This window comes from Meleagris gallopavo, chromosome 6 (assembly GCF_905368555.1).
Source record: "Meleagris gallopavo chromosome 6, MGAL_WU_HG_1.1, whole genome shotgun sequence".
Lineage (NCBI taxonomy): Eukaryota > Metazoa > Chordata > Aves > Galliformes > Phasianidae > Meleagris > Meleagris gallopavo.
In genome coordinates, this window is record NC_139409.1 from 13363234 (window position 1) to 13383583 (window position 20350).

Consider the following 20350-nt stretch of genomic DNA (forward strand, 5'->3'; position numbering starts at 1 on the left):
ACAGAGCAAATTCCAGGTTCTTGTCTGTGCTTCACTGTGTTCACATAATCACTTTAGTCTTTCCTACCATAGTCTGCATGGACACGTCTCAAGTGTGCACTTAATTTGGTTCATGCTAATGGTAAGTTAAGCCACACCGTGCATAGATGAAGGCAAGGAGGGGGCTCTACATAAAAATAATACAGCATTAAATTCAACTTAAATCTCAAAATATGTTTTTATATAAAAGCTATTACAATTGAACAAGGAATAGAGTAATATTCAGCTACTAGCTGGTGTTCCTTTCAAGAATGCATCTACGTAATTTTTTGATGATTTTGTTTCTTTGAGTTTGGAGTCTGTGCTTAAATATAGTATGTCTTGAAGAAGACAAGCAGAGCTGTACTTTAAACAATACTTAAAAATTAATCAGAATACCTATATTTTTATCATATTGGAAGAATACTGGTTTAGATTTGACATGTAGCAAATTCATTCAGAGAAAAAGAATCGGCACATTTTGGATGTCAGTACGGATAGAAATCTTGTAAGTCTCACCTTTGAGTCACCCCTGTAAATGCTATTTTAGAGGGTTACTGAATATTTTGGTTATAATTAGCAGGAAAATGTATAACACATTTAGACTCTGATTTTTAATACTGTGTATTAACACAATTTATAAGCAATTGTAGGAAATAATTCAAAAAAATTCCTGGTAGATGTGAATGTAATTATTTGGATAACACTTGAACAATCAGTTCACTTCCACTTGAATAGGAGTAAGTATTCTTCATTGAACCATGCATGGGAGAATCTTAATGTTAGGATGCAAATGATGTTATGAGTTGAAGCGTATTAAATAGCCAATAAACAGATACATGAGAATATTTTGTTAACAGTGAAACTGGGGGCACTGAAATTTGCACCTGTCGAGATTGAAGTAATGTTCATGGTCCAAAACTTGATAAGTTCACCAGCACATATCATAGCAGTCAGTAAGAGGAAGGCCCACATCACCAGTTATCACCAGGTAGTTCAGTTTTATGAGTGCATCAGGTTATGGCGGTTATTTTGGTTTTTTTTGACTGTATTTCCTCCTGCCATGTCTTTGCTTTCATGCACTTTGATTTCATGCACTAATATTTTACTTGTCTAAAGCATTTTTTCCCTCAAATTGGTGTCAGATATTTGGCAATGCACTGAAATTAAAATGAAGTGCTAGAATTTAGCAGTATCTCGAAAATTGTGCATTTCCTTTGCTTTTTCCATTCAGAAGACAAATATTAGTGGGTAAATATGTTCTGCTACGGGGTAATTAACACAGAACTACAAATAGGAATTGCAGTCTGCAGAGAGATCAAGTCAAATACTGCAGGTCTCCTTCAGGCCTGCTATTCCTCTGGAATACAGGACAATGTAGCATATACCTTTGTATCTTAAAAGCACGTGCAAAAACAAAGTTTAAATTTGAAATAGATTTGGTGTTTAAGGCTGAATTCTTTGTCACTGTAAATTTAAAAAAAAAAAAAAGTCCTGTTGGGTGTTGATGAAACTGGGAAATTACAGAGGAGCATATAATCAGCTGAATAGCATTGCAGTTTTGTCCGTTTTTTCCCCTCTTAAAGTAAAAAGCAATTAGTCAAAAAAAAAAAAAAATAACCTGTTTGCTTAATTTAAAATTGTTAATTTTTTACAGATTGCTCCTACTTGCATTTTCTTTTTGATTGTATGCTTGTTTTCCTTTCCACTGGGACAGAATACAGGCGAGAGTTGTGGTGTAAAAGTCAGTAGTAGTAGACATAGAAACAAAGAGTGAAGCTGAGGTAATTCAGGCCTTTACATCCATCATTGAACCACTGGTGCAGCTGTTACTGGCTGTTGAAGAGAGTTCAGTGGATCAGTTTGATTCCCAAAACAGTACCCTTAGTCTGCACTTGCGGGTTTTTTGAAGAAAATAGATCTGCCTGTCCGTGTTGCCCTTTTATTCCGTTCTTTTGTTACCAGGATCTCTTAGCATATTTGCTGGGGCTCTGTTTGGTGAAGACACTTTGATTTAGGCTTCCCCATACAAAGCTCAGAGTAGAATTCTCATGCATGCACATAATTGTCTTCTGTCATTTGACTTATGTCAGTGTCTATGAGATGTCAGCATAGGGCTGGCAGATGTGACAAGGGCCTACAACAGCCCTTCTGGTCTGGCAGCTAGGGGTCCGGCAGGGTGTCTGAGGGCTGTCAGCTGTGTAAAGCTGCCTGTGCTTGAGCAGCTAAATCAAGAATGGCAAGCCAAGATCCCCCAGGAGACCTACATAGCACTGTAGGTCTCATGCTAGGAGACACTGACTGCTATGAAAGAGTCATAACTCTTGGAAGTCTGTTGGCAGTGATGGAACCTGCCCATATGTGGCTCACAGGGATTCACCTGCTGCAGAAGACTGAAGTGCGATGTCCGACTGTAACCAGAATCCCACCCCTTGTGTGTCCGTTTTTCTTTTTGCAAAGACTCATCTTGAACATGATGTGGCTAAGATAAAAATTTCCAAAAAATGCTATGGTAACCTAACTCTTAGGCTTTCCTATTTTCAGAAATAGGTAAGGCTTGCTTTCAAAGGATTCAAAGGCTTGGAGCAGGCTGTTCCATTTAATTGGTCAGCAAGCAGGGGGGTGCCCAGAGCTGTGGTCTGGATGGATAGATATTGTCACACTGTGTGGCTTTATCTATCAGATGAAAAAGGAACACATTTTGCTAATGGAAGGGAGGAGACAGCTGAGTGCTTCATTTTGAGATGATGACAGAGCATTACATTGGTCTGAGTAGACAGTATTGGGGGTGCATGTGGTTTTCTTCAGTTCACTAAGCATGTGTGGGATACATCAAATTTTCTAAAATACCAATGAAACTTTGAAGCCCAGATCAAATTTTTGTAATAGGTTTATGTGCTTTTGAAAATTTGATGTGTGCTCAGTTTATATTTGTCAGATTCCTAAGTGCCATCTGTTTTTATTTGTCACTTTTGGTCATATAGCTAAACAAATGCACTTGTTACCAAATCCCAATAGAGCATCACCTTTCACTTGTAACTTCTACATAAGACAAATGTTAGAAGAAACTGAGTGAAGAAACTGCCTAGTTTTAGGAGGTGACAGATTCAGTTTGTTTATATTTTAATAAAACATGCACATTCTGAACAATTTATACAAGGAACGACTTCTGGTGTTTACTGCATGCATACATCCTTAAGAGTGTGTGTGTGTGTGTGTGTGTGTGTGTGTGTGTTTTAATCTTCTTAGGTTTCTAAGGTTTGGAACCATAAGTTTTATACTGTTGGGCCGAGAAAGTACATTAAAATTCATCCCTGAAGGCAGGTGTTAGAAGCTCTATACCTGTCAGAGTTTGTTGGAGTAACTTGCAATATGAATGATGTCTGGCCATTCTCAGGCAGGTCAAGTAATGGTGTAAAGTTCATAAGATGCATAAAACAACAGATAAACTCTGACAACTATGACTAATCTTTTTTTTCACTTTACGATGAAAGAATAAAATGGATAATCAACCTTCTTCCCTAAAGCCCACTGCTTATTGTGGCATTTTTTTTTTTTTAAGATCTAGACTTCGCTATCCAGTGTACAAGTGAGACTCTGTGACAAACTGAAACTGGAAACACATCAATAGTCATCATTAAGACGGGCTGTCCAAAGTGTCTGTTAGCTGCTGCTTTCAAACGAAGGGGGGAAATTAGTTTCAGCCTTCTTTTAATTTTTCAGAATTCAAGCAAAAACTCGGGAATTTCGAGAGAGACAAGCTCGTGAACGTGACTATGCTGAGATACAGGATTTTAACCGGACTTTTGGCTGCGATGCAGACCCAATGTATGCTGGGATCTCTTCCTATGACTCGTCTTCAAATAGTGGCACAATAACTCTGACCAGCAGACCGCAGAGCCCGAGAGAAGGACAGACAGTTGAAGCCTTGTACGCCCAAGTGAAGAAACCATGGAATTCTAAGTCTTCACCTGTAGACAGGTAGGCACTAGACAGCAACCATTATGCTTTTACCACATCCGCCCTTGTAATGCTTGTGGGAGATTACAGTGCATCAATTGGGAAATCAGAACTCCATTTTTTATTAATGGCTTTTTAAAAGCCTTTATGTAGAAAAGTATTGACCTCCCATAAATCAAATGGTAACAGAATGGAATGTGAAGTTTTTTTCCTGTAGACTCAGATTTTTTTTTTCTTCATTCTTCAAATGATTTTGAGTTCAAGACATTTGGGATAATTCATTTAAAATTCGTATTTGTGATATTACCTGGCTTATTTATCAGAACTCTAACTAATATGGCTGTGGAATGCAATGTTTCCTACCTATTCAAAGCAGCTACAATATTCCTGTAAAGCTCATACTATTAAAGCAAAAATAGGTTAATGCTTATCTAAATTCTAGCTCTGTGGTTCTGAACTTCAGTCTAACAGGTGGAACTTCTTGATAAAACATAGACCAAACTCCAAGCTTTTGTTAGGAATTATGTTCTGGTTTTGGTTTGTAGCTTATGATTTATACTTTTCCTGGGGTTACATTATCTGAACTTTGTCATGCTCGGCCTTATGATGAAATCAGGAAAACTTCTGGTTTCTGTTGTTGGAATTTTGAAAAGTGAACGCTAAAACAGGTATGCAAACTAACGTAAAGTAGAAATAACCAAAGGCAACATTCACAGCTTTTTTGTACTTCAACAATGAAAATACATCTGTTTCCTTGGCTGACATCTATGATGTTGAAGTTCTGCATTTTTTCAGTTGTATAAAAATGAACATTGAAATCCTACCATGGGAGGTGCTAACTCATTCAGAGAACGTTAGTTTTGCTCACAGTAAAGCCACTTGTCATTTTTTCTGCCCAGTTCTTCCCAGAAGAAAACAATGAACTTTCACTTAAATGAGCAGAACAATATCTTTGTTTACTGTGTTTGAGCTCTATAAGGAAAGCAGCTATCGTGGAGTGTTAAACTAATTGTCTAAAAGGTTTTAAATGAGGACTGAATGATCCTAGATATAGATATAGATATAATAATAATATATATATATTTTTTAAAAGTTCCTTTACATGATATTGGGAAAAAATATGTTGATTAACTTGACAGTTAAGGACGTTTCAGTTTCATACCTTTCTATTAACATTCAGTATCACAACTGCCTTTTTATTTTCTCGTTCATACAGTTATTCTGTATTGCACTGTGTCTACTTTCTGTATTTAACAAACCTAGTTTATATATTGCAGATAAGTATTTTTGTTTTCTTCACTGAAAATAATTTCAAAAGCAGGCACCTTCATCTGTCCTCTTGAAATTTTACATTCCATAGCCTTACATTGATAGGCACTACTATGCCTGACATTTCAGGGCTTTTGTTATTTTGGAAATTGAGATAGGTTGGTTGGATATGGCTGCCACGTGGTGCCTCTTGCAGCTGTTTTTGTTAGACCAAAGGCAGTGTTTCATGCCTGAGTTGAATGGCATCAATGTCACATCAACAAAAAAAAAGGTCTTTGATGCAAACCTGGTACGGTGAAATATAAGACCTGTGTGACCCAGCTAACTCTGTGTGATTGCTGATAAAAGAGCCAGGAGAGAGTGAGTAAAACAGAAGATAACGGTGTGCTGAGGGAACCTGATGTTAATGATAAGGGTGGGATAGAAGAGCAGCACGACAGTTCTGTGCATTCAGGCTGCCCTGCCAGAGCCCAGCAGCACTGAGGGCCCCATCGCACACAGCTCGGTCAAACTGGGACTGAAGGCCTGGCCTGGCTGGAGAGAGGCAGGAGATGCAAGTTGAGAGGAGAGCAAGAAAGGCAACCCCTGGTTTAGTGATAAAGGGATGGTATGAGATGCTCGACAAGAATCACCTTGAAAGAAATAGACAGTTCACGTGGAAAAACATTATTATTTACTATCAGTGTCCATTGAAGTATGTCTGGGGGACTGAGGCGTGAGCTCATTGGCTGAGCAATCTTCCCAAGGCTGTTCTGTCTTTCATAACTTCATCTTAGAAGCACTAAAGATCTGAATATTATCTTCAGAAATATTTCTGGCTATGTGTGAGATGCTTTTTAGCTAAGATGTTACCCTATCTGTAGGATGCATGGCTTTTCACCCCATAGGCTCCTTTGCCACATATTCCTTACTGTCCCTTTCCAGCAGTGAAACCTTCCCATGACATCTTATGATGTCCCTTGCCATACCAGTCATGCAAGTGCCTCTTCATGAGACTTCTTGAGGGAGCTCCTGTCTGTGCAGGAAGAAATTTCCTCAGTAAATTTGAGGAAAATCATTGGTTACAGCTCTGCATCCTTAAAATACTGTTTGTGTTAGCAGTAAGTTTTCTTTTCGCTCTGTTTTACCCCTTTGCCCTTCCACCCCTTCCTTTCCTCTGTGTTTCAGAGGTTACCTAAACAGCCTCTTCCAGCCTTTGTGGATGGGAAGAGGCATCTCTAGCAGCACGTTGCTGCTCACTGAGCTGCTCAGAGCTGGTAACAGCCAGGCTGGCTCAAATCTTTAGCACATACATAGTAAAAGCAGCATCGTTTATATGGGAAATGTTATTTCTATTACAGTTTGGTGCTAAGTGCCAAACAAAATTTGACATTTAAATATGTCCAAAAGGTTATTTAAAAGTCACTTAGAGAGAGACCTATAACAAAATGTCTCATAATAGTTTGCATACCACCATTGAACAGATGACAGATTTTTCTTTAACTTGCAAGAGAATTACTGCATCTGCGTGTGAGGCCTTGTCAGGGTTTTTCTTTAATATTCTCTAGATTTCTCTTATTTTCATCAACACATGCCACCAACTGATGCAAATTTAACTGTCATGGCATATGGATGATAGCAATGTGAAGGACAAGTGTGTGAAGTGCTGTATCAGAACAATGGATAACAATGGATTTTTTTTTTGCAAGTTTGACGCGCTATTATGAGAACAACTTCTGTAGTGCTTCACCCAGTGATGGTACCACCAACTGATCAGGTAGAGATCCCCAGGTCATTTTATGTGATTTCAAAGCTGGATTAAAATCATGCTTGTTCTTTTTTCTTTTCCTCTTTCTTGAATGTATTTAATATTTGTTCATATCCCAAGCACAGAAACTGACAGGTAGTACAAGACAATAAAATGATGAAGAAAATGGTTATTCACTAATCTTTTTGTCCATTAATTTCCCTAAATGATAATGGACTGTATAATGCCATTCACTCAACACAGACTTGCACATCGATGTATGTGTGGAAGTAACATTGCTTCACCCATCTTACCACCTATGACTATAACTAAAAAGGCTGTAAATGGTAAATTTTGAAAGTTTCTTGGAACTGTTTTAGAATTGCTTCAGTGCAAACTTATGTTGCATTACAATTAAATAAATCATAGATGAATTTCGGTGGCTTTCTTTTCTTTAATGTGTTTTTTGTTGTGGTTTTTGTTTTCTTTTCCCAGTGATAATTATTTGTTGAATACATAATTAAGTATGGAAGGTTCTTTATTTTGAGCTTTTTATGTAATCCATATGTAAGTGTAGTTCCTGTGAATCTTGAAACGCATTTGCATAATTCCAGTTACATAGTCATAACAACTCTTTCCAGTAGTGCTAAGAAAGTGTTTTCCAGTCTTGTTTCCAAAGAACTAAAGCAGAGTCTTTCCCTAACAGCAGGTGATTTACCAGAGTAAATTTACCACTCAGTGGAAATGAAATCCTAGCAATAAATAAATAAAATATTTTGGGGGTGATTAGTCATCAGAGTAGCTGCATATCCATCAGCTGCCCTGGCTACATTAGCTCCATCCTATGTATCAATAACTTACAGAGGCAGGCTGCTAAGCATTTTTTTTTTTTTTTTTTTGCATTCCAACTTTTTATGTTACTGTTAATGGAGCAAGATCTAGGTGGAATGTATAATCTATGTATATTTTACAGTACTGGGAAGGAGTATCTTGAGAATTGTGTTCTTGTCAATAAAGCTTTCAGTTTATTTGAGAAATGTTTCTAAGTATGCTTTGCATCATACAGAAGAGAAGCTGCGTTACTGATCAATAGTGTTTTTCATGTAGATGACAATGATGCTATACAATGGGGTTTCATAGTGATCACCTGACATCCATAGTTGAGCAGTATGTAGATAGACAACTCCTAATGGACATTTACTGGTTGTCACTGTAATTTCCCACCAAGAGTGCATTGTCCTGAAATATAATTGAAATAAAATAGGCACTGTGCTGCTATAAATCTAAATAGCTTGAAAATAGTAGGCTAGACTCCCACGGCTTGCTGAGGACATTTTAATGGAAACATAAATACCATAATCATAAGCTTTTTGCATGCATTTTACCATTAAAAAGAAAAAAATAAATGTTCATTTTAGAATGAGAGACCTTTATGAACTGATTTCTTTTCTATCAGAAGTGGAATCAAGTTATGTCAAAGAAATATGAGGGAACTGAAAATCACCCCAGTTGCTTTGGCTGTCAGTGTTCAGTGCTAAGAGGCAAAAATGCTATTGTTAATGTCAGGCTGCACACTTTGCTTACTACTTGCCCAAAAAGAAGGGGAGAACATTTTATTTACTTGTTAACTTTTATTTATTTGGTGTTATGGTTTTGCTTAAATTGGCACAAAAGTAATGAACCCTGGATGCTGGAAAGAGGCATTCTAATATAACATAATATGTAAAAAGTGTAATAAGCAGACTTCATCTTTCTAGTGTATGTAGAGTGATTTTTAGCAGCAGCAAAATGGGTTATGAAAAGTACTATATTACAATGCCTGGATAAATATTTGTTTAAAAAAAAGCAAGGCACTTGTGCAGCTATATTAAACTTCTTTATTAGTAGTGTCAGTCATAGGAGAGTGCCTAAAGTCTGTGGAATCATTTATGCATAGAAATCTGAGCTTATTGCCGGTCCCATAATAGATGAAGATATGCGTTATTACTCAGAACGATGCATCCCATAAGTGTAAGGCTGTTTCTTTTTTCTTAAATAAAGAGATTTTTAGACAGTTCTTGAAGTTGACTTGAGGAGCACTGCACAAGCTGTAAACTGTCTAAGCAATGACATTTAAAACCTACAGAGCTGTTCAAAAGACGTGCAGGGTAGGTTGACCAAGATAATGGATAAGCTCTTCCATCCTACTTGTGTTTACTTCTGTTCATTGATGTGTAAGTGTTTTCCTAAGCCTCTGTTTGTTATGCAAGCTCCCAAAGCAACTTCAGAAATTAACAGTAATAGGACTTAAGTCTTTTTCTTCCAGAGAGTGTCACCCTTCTGCAGCATAACAAAGCTTCATTCCTGTGAGAATTAGGCTTCTGGAAAGCCTAGAAAATGGTATATGTGCCATTGAGGGATCATCAAACAGATTTTCCAAGACAACCCTTTGGAGAGCAGTGGGTTAACAAACTATTTGCAGTTCTCTCATATGTAAAATAGAAAATGATACTTGGAAGTCAGTGTGGTATTTTCTTCCTCTCTGATAACCTGGAGAAGGATTAGTTAGAGCCTCTGTGAGACACTTCATGGGGTTTAATTTCACTTCAGCACTAACATATTGGTTTTTTTCGTTCCTCTACCCTTCATGCTATCAGCTAGTAATCCTTACCCCCAGAACTTCCTAAAAATTAGCTGCATCTGTCATACACCCATGCATTTAGAACCCAATGGGCAATATTAGCATTTTATTATCTTAGGTGGTTGTTTTCTTTTGTTCTTCCATCTTGATAGAATATAAGACAAGTTTTAATATAAATTCATGAGGATTTATTTATGTGGACTCCCTATTGTGAAAATATGCAACTTCACTCCCTTGTTTGAGTTACCTTTTTGGTGGAGTAAGTGGCAGACTTAGAGTGAACTCTATTCAGGTTCAGGACTCTGTAAGTCCTGTGTTGTTTTTTTTTTTTTCTTTTTTAAATAGATACCAAACACTGATGCTGTTGTGAGAACCATGTTCTTTTCCATTTACCACAACCTCACTTAAACTCTGGTGTTTTTGCTTCCTCTCTCCTCAAGTTGACTTGCTGTGTAATCTAAAGCACGAGAGCTGCTTGTTTGTTTTTACAAAAGCAGCAGACGTTGGACCTCTACAAATGGCTGCATTGGGAAAATGCACAGAAAGATAAGAGGGAAATGAACTTTCCGCTCCAGGTTACAAAACAAAGAGGTGAAGTGGGGCCCACCAAAGGCTGACAGTCCTCACTGCCCTTATTCTGAGGCAGCCAGCACTCTTTCCTGTGGTGGTATCTGTTAGGTTTTGTAATTTTCAATTAGGCATTTTGTTGCTTGTACAAAAAAGAGAACAGCCTTCAAATGGGAGGAGGCAGCATTTAATTAAAAAGAAAAAAAATGATATATCTGTGTCTAAAATAAAGCATGCTGTAAAACCTAGAAAAGTCAGTGTCTCAAGCCTTTAACTGTGGCTTGAAACTGTAGTCCTAAAACAAGGCTAACATGCACAGCTTTGTTTCCCACAAATACCATTGATGAAATGCGGAGTTGTTTATTCTGAGGAAATCTGGGGGAATATCTGAGGATGCTAGTGCTTTGATCTAACCTGTCTAAACTGTTTTCATCTGTTCTTTGCTAGTCCTGTTGACCAAAATTTGTATTGCAAACTGATGTTATGCAGCACTTGAGCATTAAAATTTAATTAATTAAATTTATTGCTGCTGTTGAATGTGGCCCTTTTTAGAAGGAGTACTAAATTATGATGTTTCTGTCTCTTATGTGCCTCCAGTTAACCCATCTGTTCCACTTTGGTGAAAGACTGACTTCTGCTTTCCAATCACTCAAAAAGCTAGGGCTTTGTATTTTCAGTTGTCTCATTACTGGACTCTAGAGACTGAGTATGGGGGAGCATGTAGTTTGTATTCACAGAATCCAAAGCCTCCACAAAATATAAAAATTGAAGTTAGCTCTTTAAATTAATGTCAATTGATGGTTTAGAAGTGAAGTATGAGTTATGAGGATTAAGTATGAGGGTTCATTACTTTTGTAACAATTTAAGCAAAACCATAACACCAAGTAAATAAAAGTTAGCAAGTAAACAAAATGTTCTCCCCTTCTTTTTGGGCAAGTTCTTCTAATCAGACTAGATCTACAGATTTGTGGAGGTTTTTGTGGTTACTTTTTTAAGAATGACATCTATTTCGCAGATGAGGCAAACTATATTTAGCCCAATTGTTTATCTTTATGGCCAGTCTCGTTTGTTTATGTGACTAAATAAGCATCCTGAGTATGGTCGAAGAAGTTTGTCAGTGGAGGAAGTGGTGGAATCCAATTGTGGGAAGGAATCCTCTGCAGTAAACATCAGGAAGGAGAATAACATCACTTACGTGTAGGTTAGCAAGTGCGTGTATGTTAATGCCTTCTGATATCTTATAAACTCATTGAATGAGTGCTTACATAACGTATCACACAGACGATCCTGGAAACTGAGAAACTGCTTGGAGATCTCATTTCATTGTGTTATTAGGTGGAAAGCTGAAAACTAATGCATTTCAACTCTTCACTCAGTGAACAGTATTTATTACTCAAGTATTACACTTCGTAGCATATGGTTTTATAAGGTGTTTGAAGTTTTGTTCCTTAAGGCTCAGACACTATGATATGAAAAGTTAAAAGTTTCTTGCATGACTTATTTTATATGATTATGTATTTCTGAAAAATGTTGTTCTACCATCAGATTTATTTACTTGCCATAGACATTTTTTTTTTTATTCTGTAAAATACTCGTGACATTTAAATAGCTTTTCAGTCTGATGCATTCATACAAGTCTTTCTTGTGTGATGGAAATACGAAATGCTATTATAGTAAATAGATCACGTATCTGTAAGGGATAGGGAGTTTCATCCGTCCTGAGTTTAGATGGTGATATAACATATAAGACTTAATTTATGAAAGCAAAAGTGAAGATTTTGTTTCATTTCAATTCATGTGTATAGTTTTGTGACAAAAATGCATGGCATGCCTGAGTTCCTTCGCATTCTATAATGGTATGCCTTCTGTATGCAGCAATTCAGCCTTGATTACAACCTTTCTTCCTTCGGCCCCAGGTTTGCCTTTAAAAGGATGCAAAGTACAAACTAGGATGAAAAGAGAAGGCAGTATTACTACTACAAACATTTTAAAAAGCAATTAGAATCCACACCACTTGGAGGGATATGAAAAGTGATGTCTCAATTCTAATTTCCAGTTATCTTTGGAAAGGGAATTTATTTGCAGAAGACAACAGTACCGCAGTACCTGGCTTCCTGGGCACTAAACACTCTCTGACCTGGCAAACAAAGGAGACAGAAAATAGTAACATTAGCCTTTGTTTTCTGAAACATATTTTATGGCTCGTTAATAGTTGCAGTATATATCATGGGGTATTTTATGCTGCAGAGGGAACAAGCAGAAGCGGCCTGCCATTAACAGATATAGTGTAAAGAAGAAAGAAAGAAGAAAAAAAAGAAAAAGGGAGGGTTATTCTATGCATTATTTTTCACATCATCTTAAACTGTACTGTGTCTGCTTGCTTAAGATAAACTTTGTGCATATTTGCTAAAATGTTTTCAAATTAACCAACATGTTTCTAAGGATTGCTAAATGCCCGTCAAGGAATGGAGGGATGCATTGAAGCTATTTTAATTAGCAAAGTGTGATTTAAAGGTTGCTAAAATCAAAAAGAGCTTATTCATTTTTCATCAATAATCACTTTCCTTAATATTTCATCAAAACCTGCTGATTCGGAGACCACCTTCTGGGCTTCAATTCATTATGACTACAGACGTAATTTAATTTTTCCCCCTTTCCTCATTCTGTGATAGGCTCTTTCATCTTTGAGACATTGTTAAGATGTTTCTAACATTCACAGATTGCTAATTGATCCATCTTTTTTTAAAACTGTACTTAAGACAGGGTTGTCTTTTCTGTGGAAGCAATTCTCCATGCGTTTGCTTTTACTAATGCTTCTTTCAGTCTTTCTATGCGAGAAAACATAAATTTTCAGACAGATATACCAAAAATTGAGAGCAGGTGTGGTTCCACTTAGTTATTTGTTCTCATATCAGTATGGTCAGCTTATATTTTTAGAATACTTTGGAAAGGCTTCTAAGGTAAAGGCTAGAGATGATACAGGAATGTCTCTGTACCCATAACATCTGCATCTCAGTACTGCATCCAGGCCTGTGCTAGGTTCTACTGATTACAAATTTGTCCTGATCTGTACGTCAGCTGTTCATTACATCTAATGTGTCAAGTAAGGCCAAAATATTACGTAGATGATAGAGATAAATGTAGAGAGTTTCTATGGCTAGTAAGATTTTGGAGTTACTGCATTAGACCTTTATAGTTAATCTAAAGCAAATTTGGAATTTAAACAGCACTGGAAATAATGTATTATACCTAAATGTTTGAGGGATCATGAAGAAAAGCAATCCTGGGAATTTATACAAAGCATTTTGTGAAAGGAAGTACAGTTAAAAGAAATTGCTCTTTTCACTTCAGTAGGGCTGTTCCTTTGAGTTTTGTCTACATTACCACACTCTATAATTTTTTTTTTTTTTTGTCCTGGAATGCATTTTTGTTACTATTTCAACTGTATATCCTGCTTCTTCTTGGAAGGTCTCCCTATAGAGCAGTATCTAGGAAACCCTTATAAGAAACTGTGTTAAAACAAGAAATTATTGGTTACTCAGCAAAACCAGAATGAAGGGAGTTGAAACCAAGTCACTGCTCTGGCGGATACTCTGGGCCATTCCTGTCAGTGCTTGGAAAAAGTTCACAGTCCTCAGTTTTCTTCACTCATCTCCCACTGATGAGAAGCTTGTCCTAGTTGGTGGATGTACTCAGTGTCCAAACTGGGCTCCCCTTGTAGTTAGGAGCCAGGACATCTCATATTCTTCATGGTTTGTCTCAGCCTGGTCTGATTAGTATTTCAAAAAAATGAACTTTAGGTCTTGCATAGATGGTCAGAGCTAAATTGTCGCTTCTCTTCTAAAGTTCATATAGACTGAATTTTATAAGCTTTCATTAGTTCCACTATTTTTGATGTAGATAGCACCTCCACTGTTTTTGATGTAGGTAAACACTGGAATTTAACAGGGTAATAGGTAAAACTGAGACAGCGTTTGGAATAATCCTATTTTATTGAACCTCACGCTTACCTTTTTTTAATATTCCTTCTCACGTTGATACCTCCATCACCTATGCAGTATGTTATCAGTGAGTGCCAATCCGTATTCAGTACATATACCCGTGCAGAATAAGATCACACACATGGTGGTGTTTCTTTTGACAGATTTTTAATGTACAAATTTAAGAATATTTGTATATGTATAAAAAAAATCTTTTCTAAAAATTACTTCACTCTGAAGGAGGTGACTTCCAGAGCACATCTGGTCCAAACTTTGGCTCAAAACAGGTTTGGTCAGGTTACTCTGGAGTCATATCCTGTGTACCTCTGAGGGTGGTGATTTCACCAGCTCTGTAGTGCCTGCTGCAGTATTTGACCACCTTCATGTTATCTAAAAAAGCATTCTAATATCAGGATTTTCCATGTTCCAGTTTGTGTCTGTTGCCTTTCATCCTATTGCAACTCTGAGGTATCTGGAGAGCGTATGTGAAAGAAAATATTTATATCACTTTCTGTAAGACTGGGAATATTGAAACAACTGATTCAAAATTTTGAAGCATCAAGAAAAATTTTAGAGACAGTAAGAATTACCTTAAAAAAAACCTAATACTTCACTGTTATCATTCAGTAAAGTTCAATGCTCGCTGGAGTTCTTATTCTTTAATTGCCAATTATATTCCCGTATTTCAGAGTTACGTTAAGGCATGTGTCTTTTTTCTTATTTTGAATACAACTGTTGCCTTTTTCTCCACTACACTATTCTTAGTGTGAATAAAACTCTTGAGGACAAGTCATAACTCTTACAGTTCCTATAGGAGACTGCCTTTTGTCCTTTATTTCTGCCTTTATATTGTGACACACTAATCAACTCCACCAAAACCAACGCCTCTGAAAATACTTCTCAAAAACTGTGCGTTCTGTTGGCCTGCGTGTGGACTTAGCTCTTGCCTTTCAGTATCATTCTGCAGAGGATGTTTGTATTACTCCCCTTCTTGGGCAGGGCTGCTGCCATGCTGGACCTGCTGCTGCTGTGACAGCCTCTGTTCTACAAAATTACTTTCAGTATTTTTTTATTTTTTTTCTTTCCCACACTGAGGTTCTGAAGCTCATCTGTACAGTTTTCTGTTCAAGGATAGATCATGGGTCCCAGAGAAATGCTTCTGTGTTGGCAAGGAATTGTGAAACAAAGGTTTCCATGCAGTCCTGAAAACCGTTTAACTTGTGAGATGCAGTGTGCAGCTGGTGAGTCCTGTGGCATTGCAGGAACCGAGCCCAGGAGACAGGCAGCCTCCTGTGGAGCTGAAGGACTGCACCGGAGGTGATGGAGGGGAATAAGCAAAGGAGGGCTCCTGTGGAGATCCAAAGGAGCACTGCGGGATAGGAATGGAAGCTGCCTGCTGAGCACACTATGACAAAGCGGAGCCAACCATCCTCTCACTCTCCAAAAATAAATAAATAAAAACACCCTTTTTATATATGTAGATGAGTGAGATGATCTGTGCAGTATTGTCTTTGATCTATATGGTGCACTTGCAGGAGTTTAAAGAACTTCATAACCTTTAGTAGGGACTTGTAGACAATATAGAGACCATTTTGTGCTGTGGCTCATCCTCTCCCCACTCCCTCCACTGACAAGCTGCCACCTGTACAGTAAAATACTGTTGCTGTTTAATTGCGTATAAATCAGGGCCAGGGAGTGGAGACAAGCCAGGAGAGTCTAGAAGGAGAATGTAAGTTTTAAAGGTAATTACCTGAGCTGGAACAGGGCCAGGGCACTGAGGTTAACACCTGTATGCTTGTGAGAAGTGCCTGGTGGTTCTCTTCCAGAAGCCATTTTCTACTGAATTATAGAAAAGACCTTGTTAGTCACTGGATCTGACTCCCTTCTGACACTGAGTTTGTTCCTACTGTGCTATATTCTATCACTTGTGTGCTGCGCCTTAACTCACTTTGAAATGAGGTTTGTCCGTCAGCTTTATGTAGACAGATAGACTACTCTTTTTCTTTTATAGATCTTGGTTGAGAAGACAAGTGCTTGGCATCTAACCTAAACTTTTATCTTATCACCTCCGTGTTCTCTTGAATTTATTAGGGTCTAGGACAGGAAGATATAAAAGTGTCTGAAATTCCCAGTACCTATCTGAGAGTATCCACTGAGATCCTAAGAAGAAAGAAAGTATTGCTTTTGCTGTGTGCTCTTCAGTCACAAAGCATGGCAGACCTACTGCTGCTGAGACCTTCCTTAGTGTGCTTAGGCATCATCATAGCACAGACAATTCTTGTCTTTGACACCTTCATTTCCTCCTCTGTTTGAAGGCAAATGTAATGCTCTGTTTTGAACCTGTGAGAAGTGTGGAGGAACTGCTCATCAATGGAGGTGTGCAAGACGTATGTGCTGGCTAGCATGAGACTCAACGTGGACATTAAGAACTAAAACTTTGTTTTCTAAAGTTGAACTAAGTCTCAATAACTATGACTCTCATATTTGTATTCCACATGGAGGGACGCTGAAGAAGACTTCCACATATTCAGCAGTTGAATACACAATCTTTACATAAGGAAATTGAAGATTTGTTTTTTTATTTTTTGTTACTATTATTTTTACAGTTGATAGTATAGTGATCATAAATATTTCACTGACATTTATTATAAAGGAGACATATATTGCTATATTAGAGGGAGAAGTTGAAACTTGTATGTAATTTAGAACTTTGCTGTGTACGCAGGCAGGCAAATTGTGCTGGCATACGGGAAATAAAAGTAGCTAAGAGAAGTTTAAAGTGAGCAATTTTCAATTCACGTGAGGATGGCAATTTTATATAGTGAATAAATAAGATATTAGGAGCGATGACATTAGGGAAATGGTTGATGTGAAAGGAACATGTCAAAATAGGAGAAAATGGAAGTTTGAAGCATCAGGCTGAGGAATAAGGAGTGAAAATGAGGTGGTGTGTCCAAGGCAAAAAGAGCTCCTAGTTTGGAACATGGAGGTGATGAGGAGTGAAGAATGAGGAGTGGAGAAAAAGAATTGGGAGTGGAGCAGAACATAGTTCTCAGGGGGGTGGGGGTGAAGGCAATTATATTTCAGCAATCTTTAGTCTTAGTAAGCATCTTGGCTATGATCTAATTCCCACAGCATTCACCAGAATGCAACCAATAGAATTATGCTGTAGCACTTTTCCTGTGTAAGCTTTCCTCCAGGATTCACCTGAGATATCTGAGCTATGTTCATTCCTGCCCTGCAAGTTCAGCAATGCTGCAGATACACAAGTGAAGATTTGACTGCATCCCATCATCTAAATTCAGCTGTTCTTCCCTTTGGAATCACATTGGAATGATTTAAAGAGGCATGAAACAGCAGGATCCACAGTATAGGTGTTTAGATTCTTGCTGCTTGGCCACGTTACTATCTTGCTGTATCTGCAAGAGTGTTGCAAACTTGATTAAAAAAATTAATGATGAGAAACAAAGGGATGAACAAAGAGAACAAAAGAAAAAAGTGAAAAGAGCGTGAAAGAAGTTTATTGCATGCAAGTCATCCAATTATCCCTCAGAGCCCAAATCCCTTGTCTAATTGCCTAAGTTGATCCTTCAGGACTGACTGCTTTAAATGAAATAGCAGGCTTGGTGGAAAGCAGCCTATAGGAGGCATTTTGTGAAAGGGCTTGGATGAACAGCAGAATGGCTTCTCTTCTGTTTGTCTTTCCCTTCTGTTATCAAAAGAGTAGCAAAGAATGAAAAATGTGAGGGCTGTAGATTAGTAAATAGTCCCTTTGGTGCAGAATTGGGGAACCTGGAGATACTGGAAAACCTATTCCTATGCTTTTTGTGCTATGCTAGTCTGCATATGCTGTATCTCTCACTGGGGTCATAAATTCTCATGGTACACCATATTAAGTTCACTTGAAAAAGTGAGGGAAAAGAAAAGCTTCCTTCAAATATCTCACTGCGAAATCACTAGACGCTGCGGAATGTCAGGATTGAGCTGGCGTCAAATTCAGAGCAAGCTGCATCTCAAGTCATTGTCTCACAACAGTTGTGTGTGCTAACAGCAACTGAACTTGCAATGGAAGGATGAAGACTGTCAGACTTAATGTACCCTAAAGGACTTCTGTTTAATACATTCCTCTGCATACACAATGGGTAAGGAAGAGACCTCTCTAATAGCCTCGCAGCAAACTCTGTCATGCAAAATCTCTCCGGTAATTATCCCCTTCTAGACAGCATCAATCCTCCCAGCACTAGGGGTTAGGAAGGGAAAGAAGACAAAAATCTCCCACAAAACAGGAGAAAGCAGAAGAAATCAGATTGTTTTCCACTCTCCTCTTTGCCCAAAGCTTCTGTTTGCCCCTGGAAGGCTGCCCTGCGAAAGAGGACTTGCAGGTCATAAGCAAATCTTCAAGCATTGCTGCTATCTTATTTTTGTTTATATAATGCCACTCAGTGTGGTACAATACTTTATAGAATTTATAGTGACATCAGAATGAATCCTATAATGGCCTTGCAGTTGTTATGTGAAATGTTAAGGTGGAAGAGAGAATTAGAAGTAAAAAAGGCTACAAAAATCATAGGTTGTTCATTTTGATGTCCCCAGGTGACATCCAGCTAAGAAATTAATTTCCTGAGAGAAACTGTAGTAGAATGAAAACATTATCTAAAGTGGAAAGAGCTGAGCAGGGAGGACAGAAAAAGGAGTGCTTCATGAGAAATCCAAAGCTTGACTTATTCTTACGTACACTTTCCTCCTTGTACCTCAAGCTGTAGTTAAGAATAATAATTTCTTAGAATCCTACTCAGTTATTTCCATCAAACCTTTTTCCAAACCTGCTGCACACTGAACGTGAAATGATTCATGCAGTCAGACCTTTCTGACTGAATAATTGATACATTTTGACAGGCTGAATGTTCAGCGCGTTACATTTGCTTCTCAATACATAGATGATGATTAACGTAACTAGGTCTTACTTGTGCTCATCAAGGGAGAGTGGCCCAGTGAGAATATTATTTGATGGTTCAATGAACTGAACTTTGATACTGCAGTTAGACTGTTGATAGCATTAAGATGGTCGTGACGGCTTATGGATCTAACTGTCAAATTAGAAAATTTCACCGTGTAAGGAAGAAAACTTAGTGAAATGTAGAGAGAACTTAAAAAAAAAAAAAAAAAAAAAAAAAAAAAAAACCACCAGCAAACGTCAGTGACTTGTTTAGATCCAACATTTCTCTTTCTAAAAGAGAAACTCCTCAGGAGTGAATAGATATCTCTGAAATACTGTGATTTAATGTGATTCCATTGGACCCAAGTCTGTTAGTTTCTGTCCTAGCCAAAGCCACTGAGATCCTACGAAAAATAATTCAAAGCTTTAAAAAGGTGCTTTTTCATGCCTAAATCAGAAAGCCAATCCTATCTATAAAGTCAAAGGAGAGAACTGTTATCCTCAGGAGGGCAATTCAGAGCATCCAAGTGAGATAGCTCTAGGCAGAGTTGTAAATGCTCCCTCCCCATACATATTAATCTTGCCCTGAGGTTATTTAGTTATGAAGTTAATATGAATTCATTAAGTCCAAAGTCAACAAAGCTTCTCTGTGCATGGTGCAAATGGAATGTCCACTCAGAAAGACTTGGCCATCCGCAGCTCTCCAGAGATTTTATTTTGATCATTGACTATTGTATACCCCTGATGTCATAGTGGATGAATGTCTCTTTTGCATCTAGCTTTGCTGTATCAGAATGAGGTGTGGAAGTGTTTTGATTCTCATAAAATGGAGGCGCTGAGGAGGATGTTCATATATATATATTAGAAGAGAGAAGACTGTATATAGTCCGTATATACCCACAGATATAGGTGATATCTCCACAGGGTAAACCAGAGCACTCAAGGAACATGCTCTTCTTTTATACCTCTGCAGGAAGTCTGATTTTCATCATGTATGCTCTGAAAATTATATGTGTGCATATCCTCTGAAAGACATATGTAGTGCTTAAATGTGAATGTCTACAGCAACTCTGGATGTCCTTCCTGTCCTAGGCTACCTAGCCTCTAGCACCAATCAAGACAGATGTGGACTGCTGATAGTCCTCTTTCTATTTTCCACCTCTGTGGAAATAAGTCTTTAGGTGACCCTTGTTTAGGCATCTGTGATGCTGCAGTGCACGAGGTGACAGGTACAGTTCCACAGGTTTGTAGTGGACAGTTTTTCCTGATTTTTC

General features: G+C 37.8%; 1 protein-coding gene across 11 annotated transcripts in view; it reads left to right on the forward strand.

Moving 5' to 3' along the window:
• Positions 1 to 20350, forward strand: part of PARD3 (par-3 family cell polarity regulator) — a 434123-nt gene that overhangs the window by 328537 nt on the left and 85236 nt on the right. For 9 of the 11 annotated variants that reach the window (XM_085227074.1, XM_085227082.1, XM_085227077.1 and 6 more), the window contains one exon: positions 3742 to 3999. The exons of the other annotated variants lie outside the window; for them this stretch is intronic. In XM_085227074.1, coding sequence (XP_085083200.1) covers positions 3742 to 3999 — 258 coding nt within the window. The remainder of the gene's footprint in view (positions 1 to 3741; positions 4000 to 20350) is intronic. 11 annotated transcript variants of the gene reach the window in all.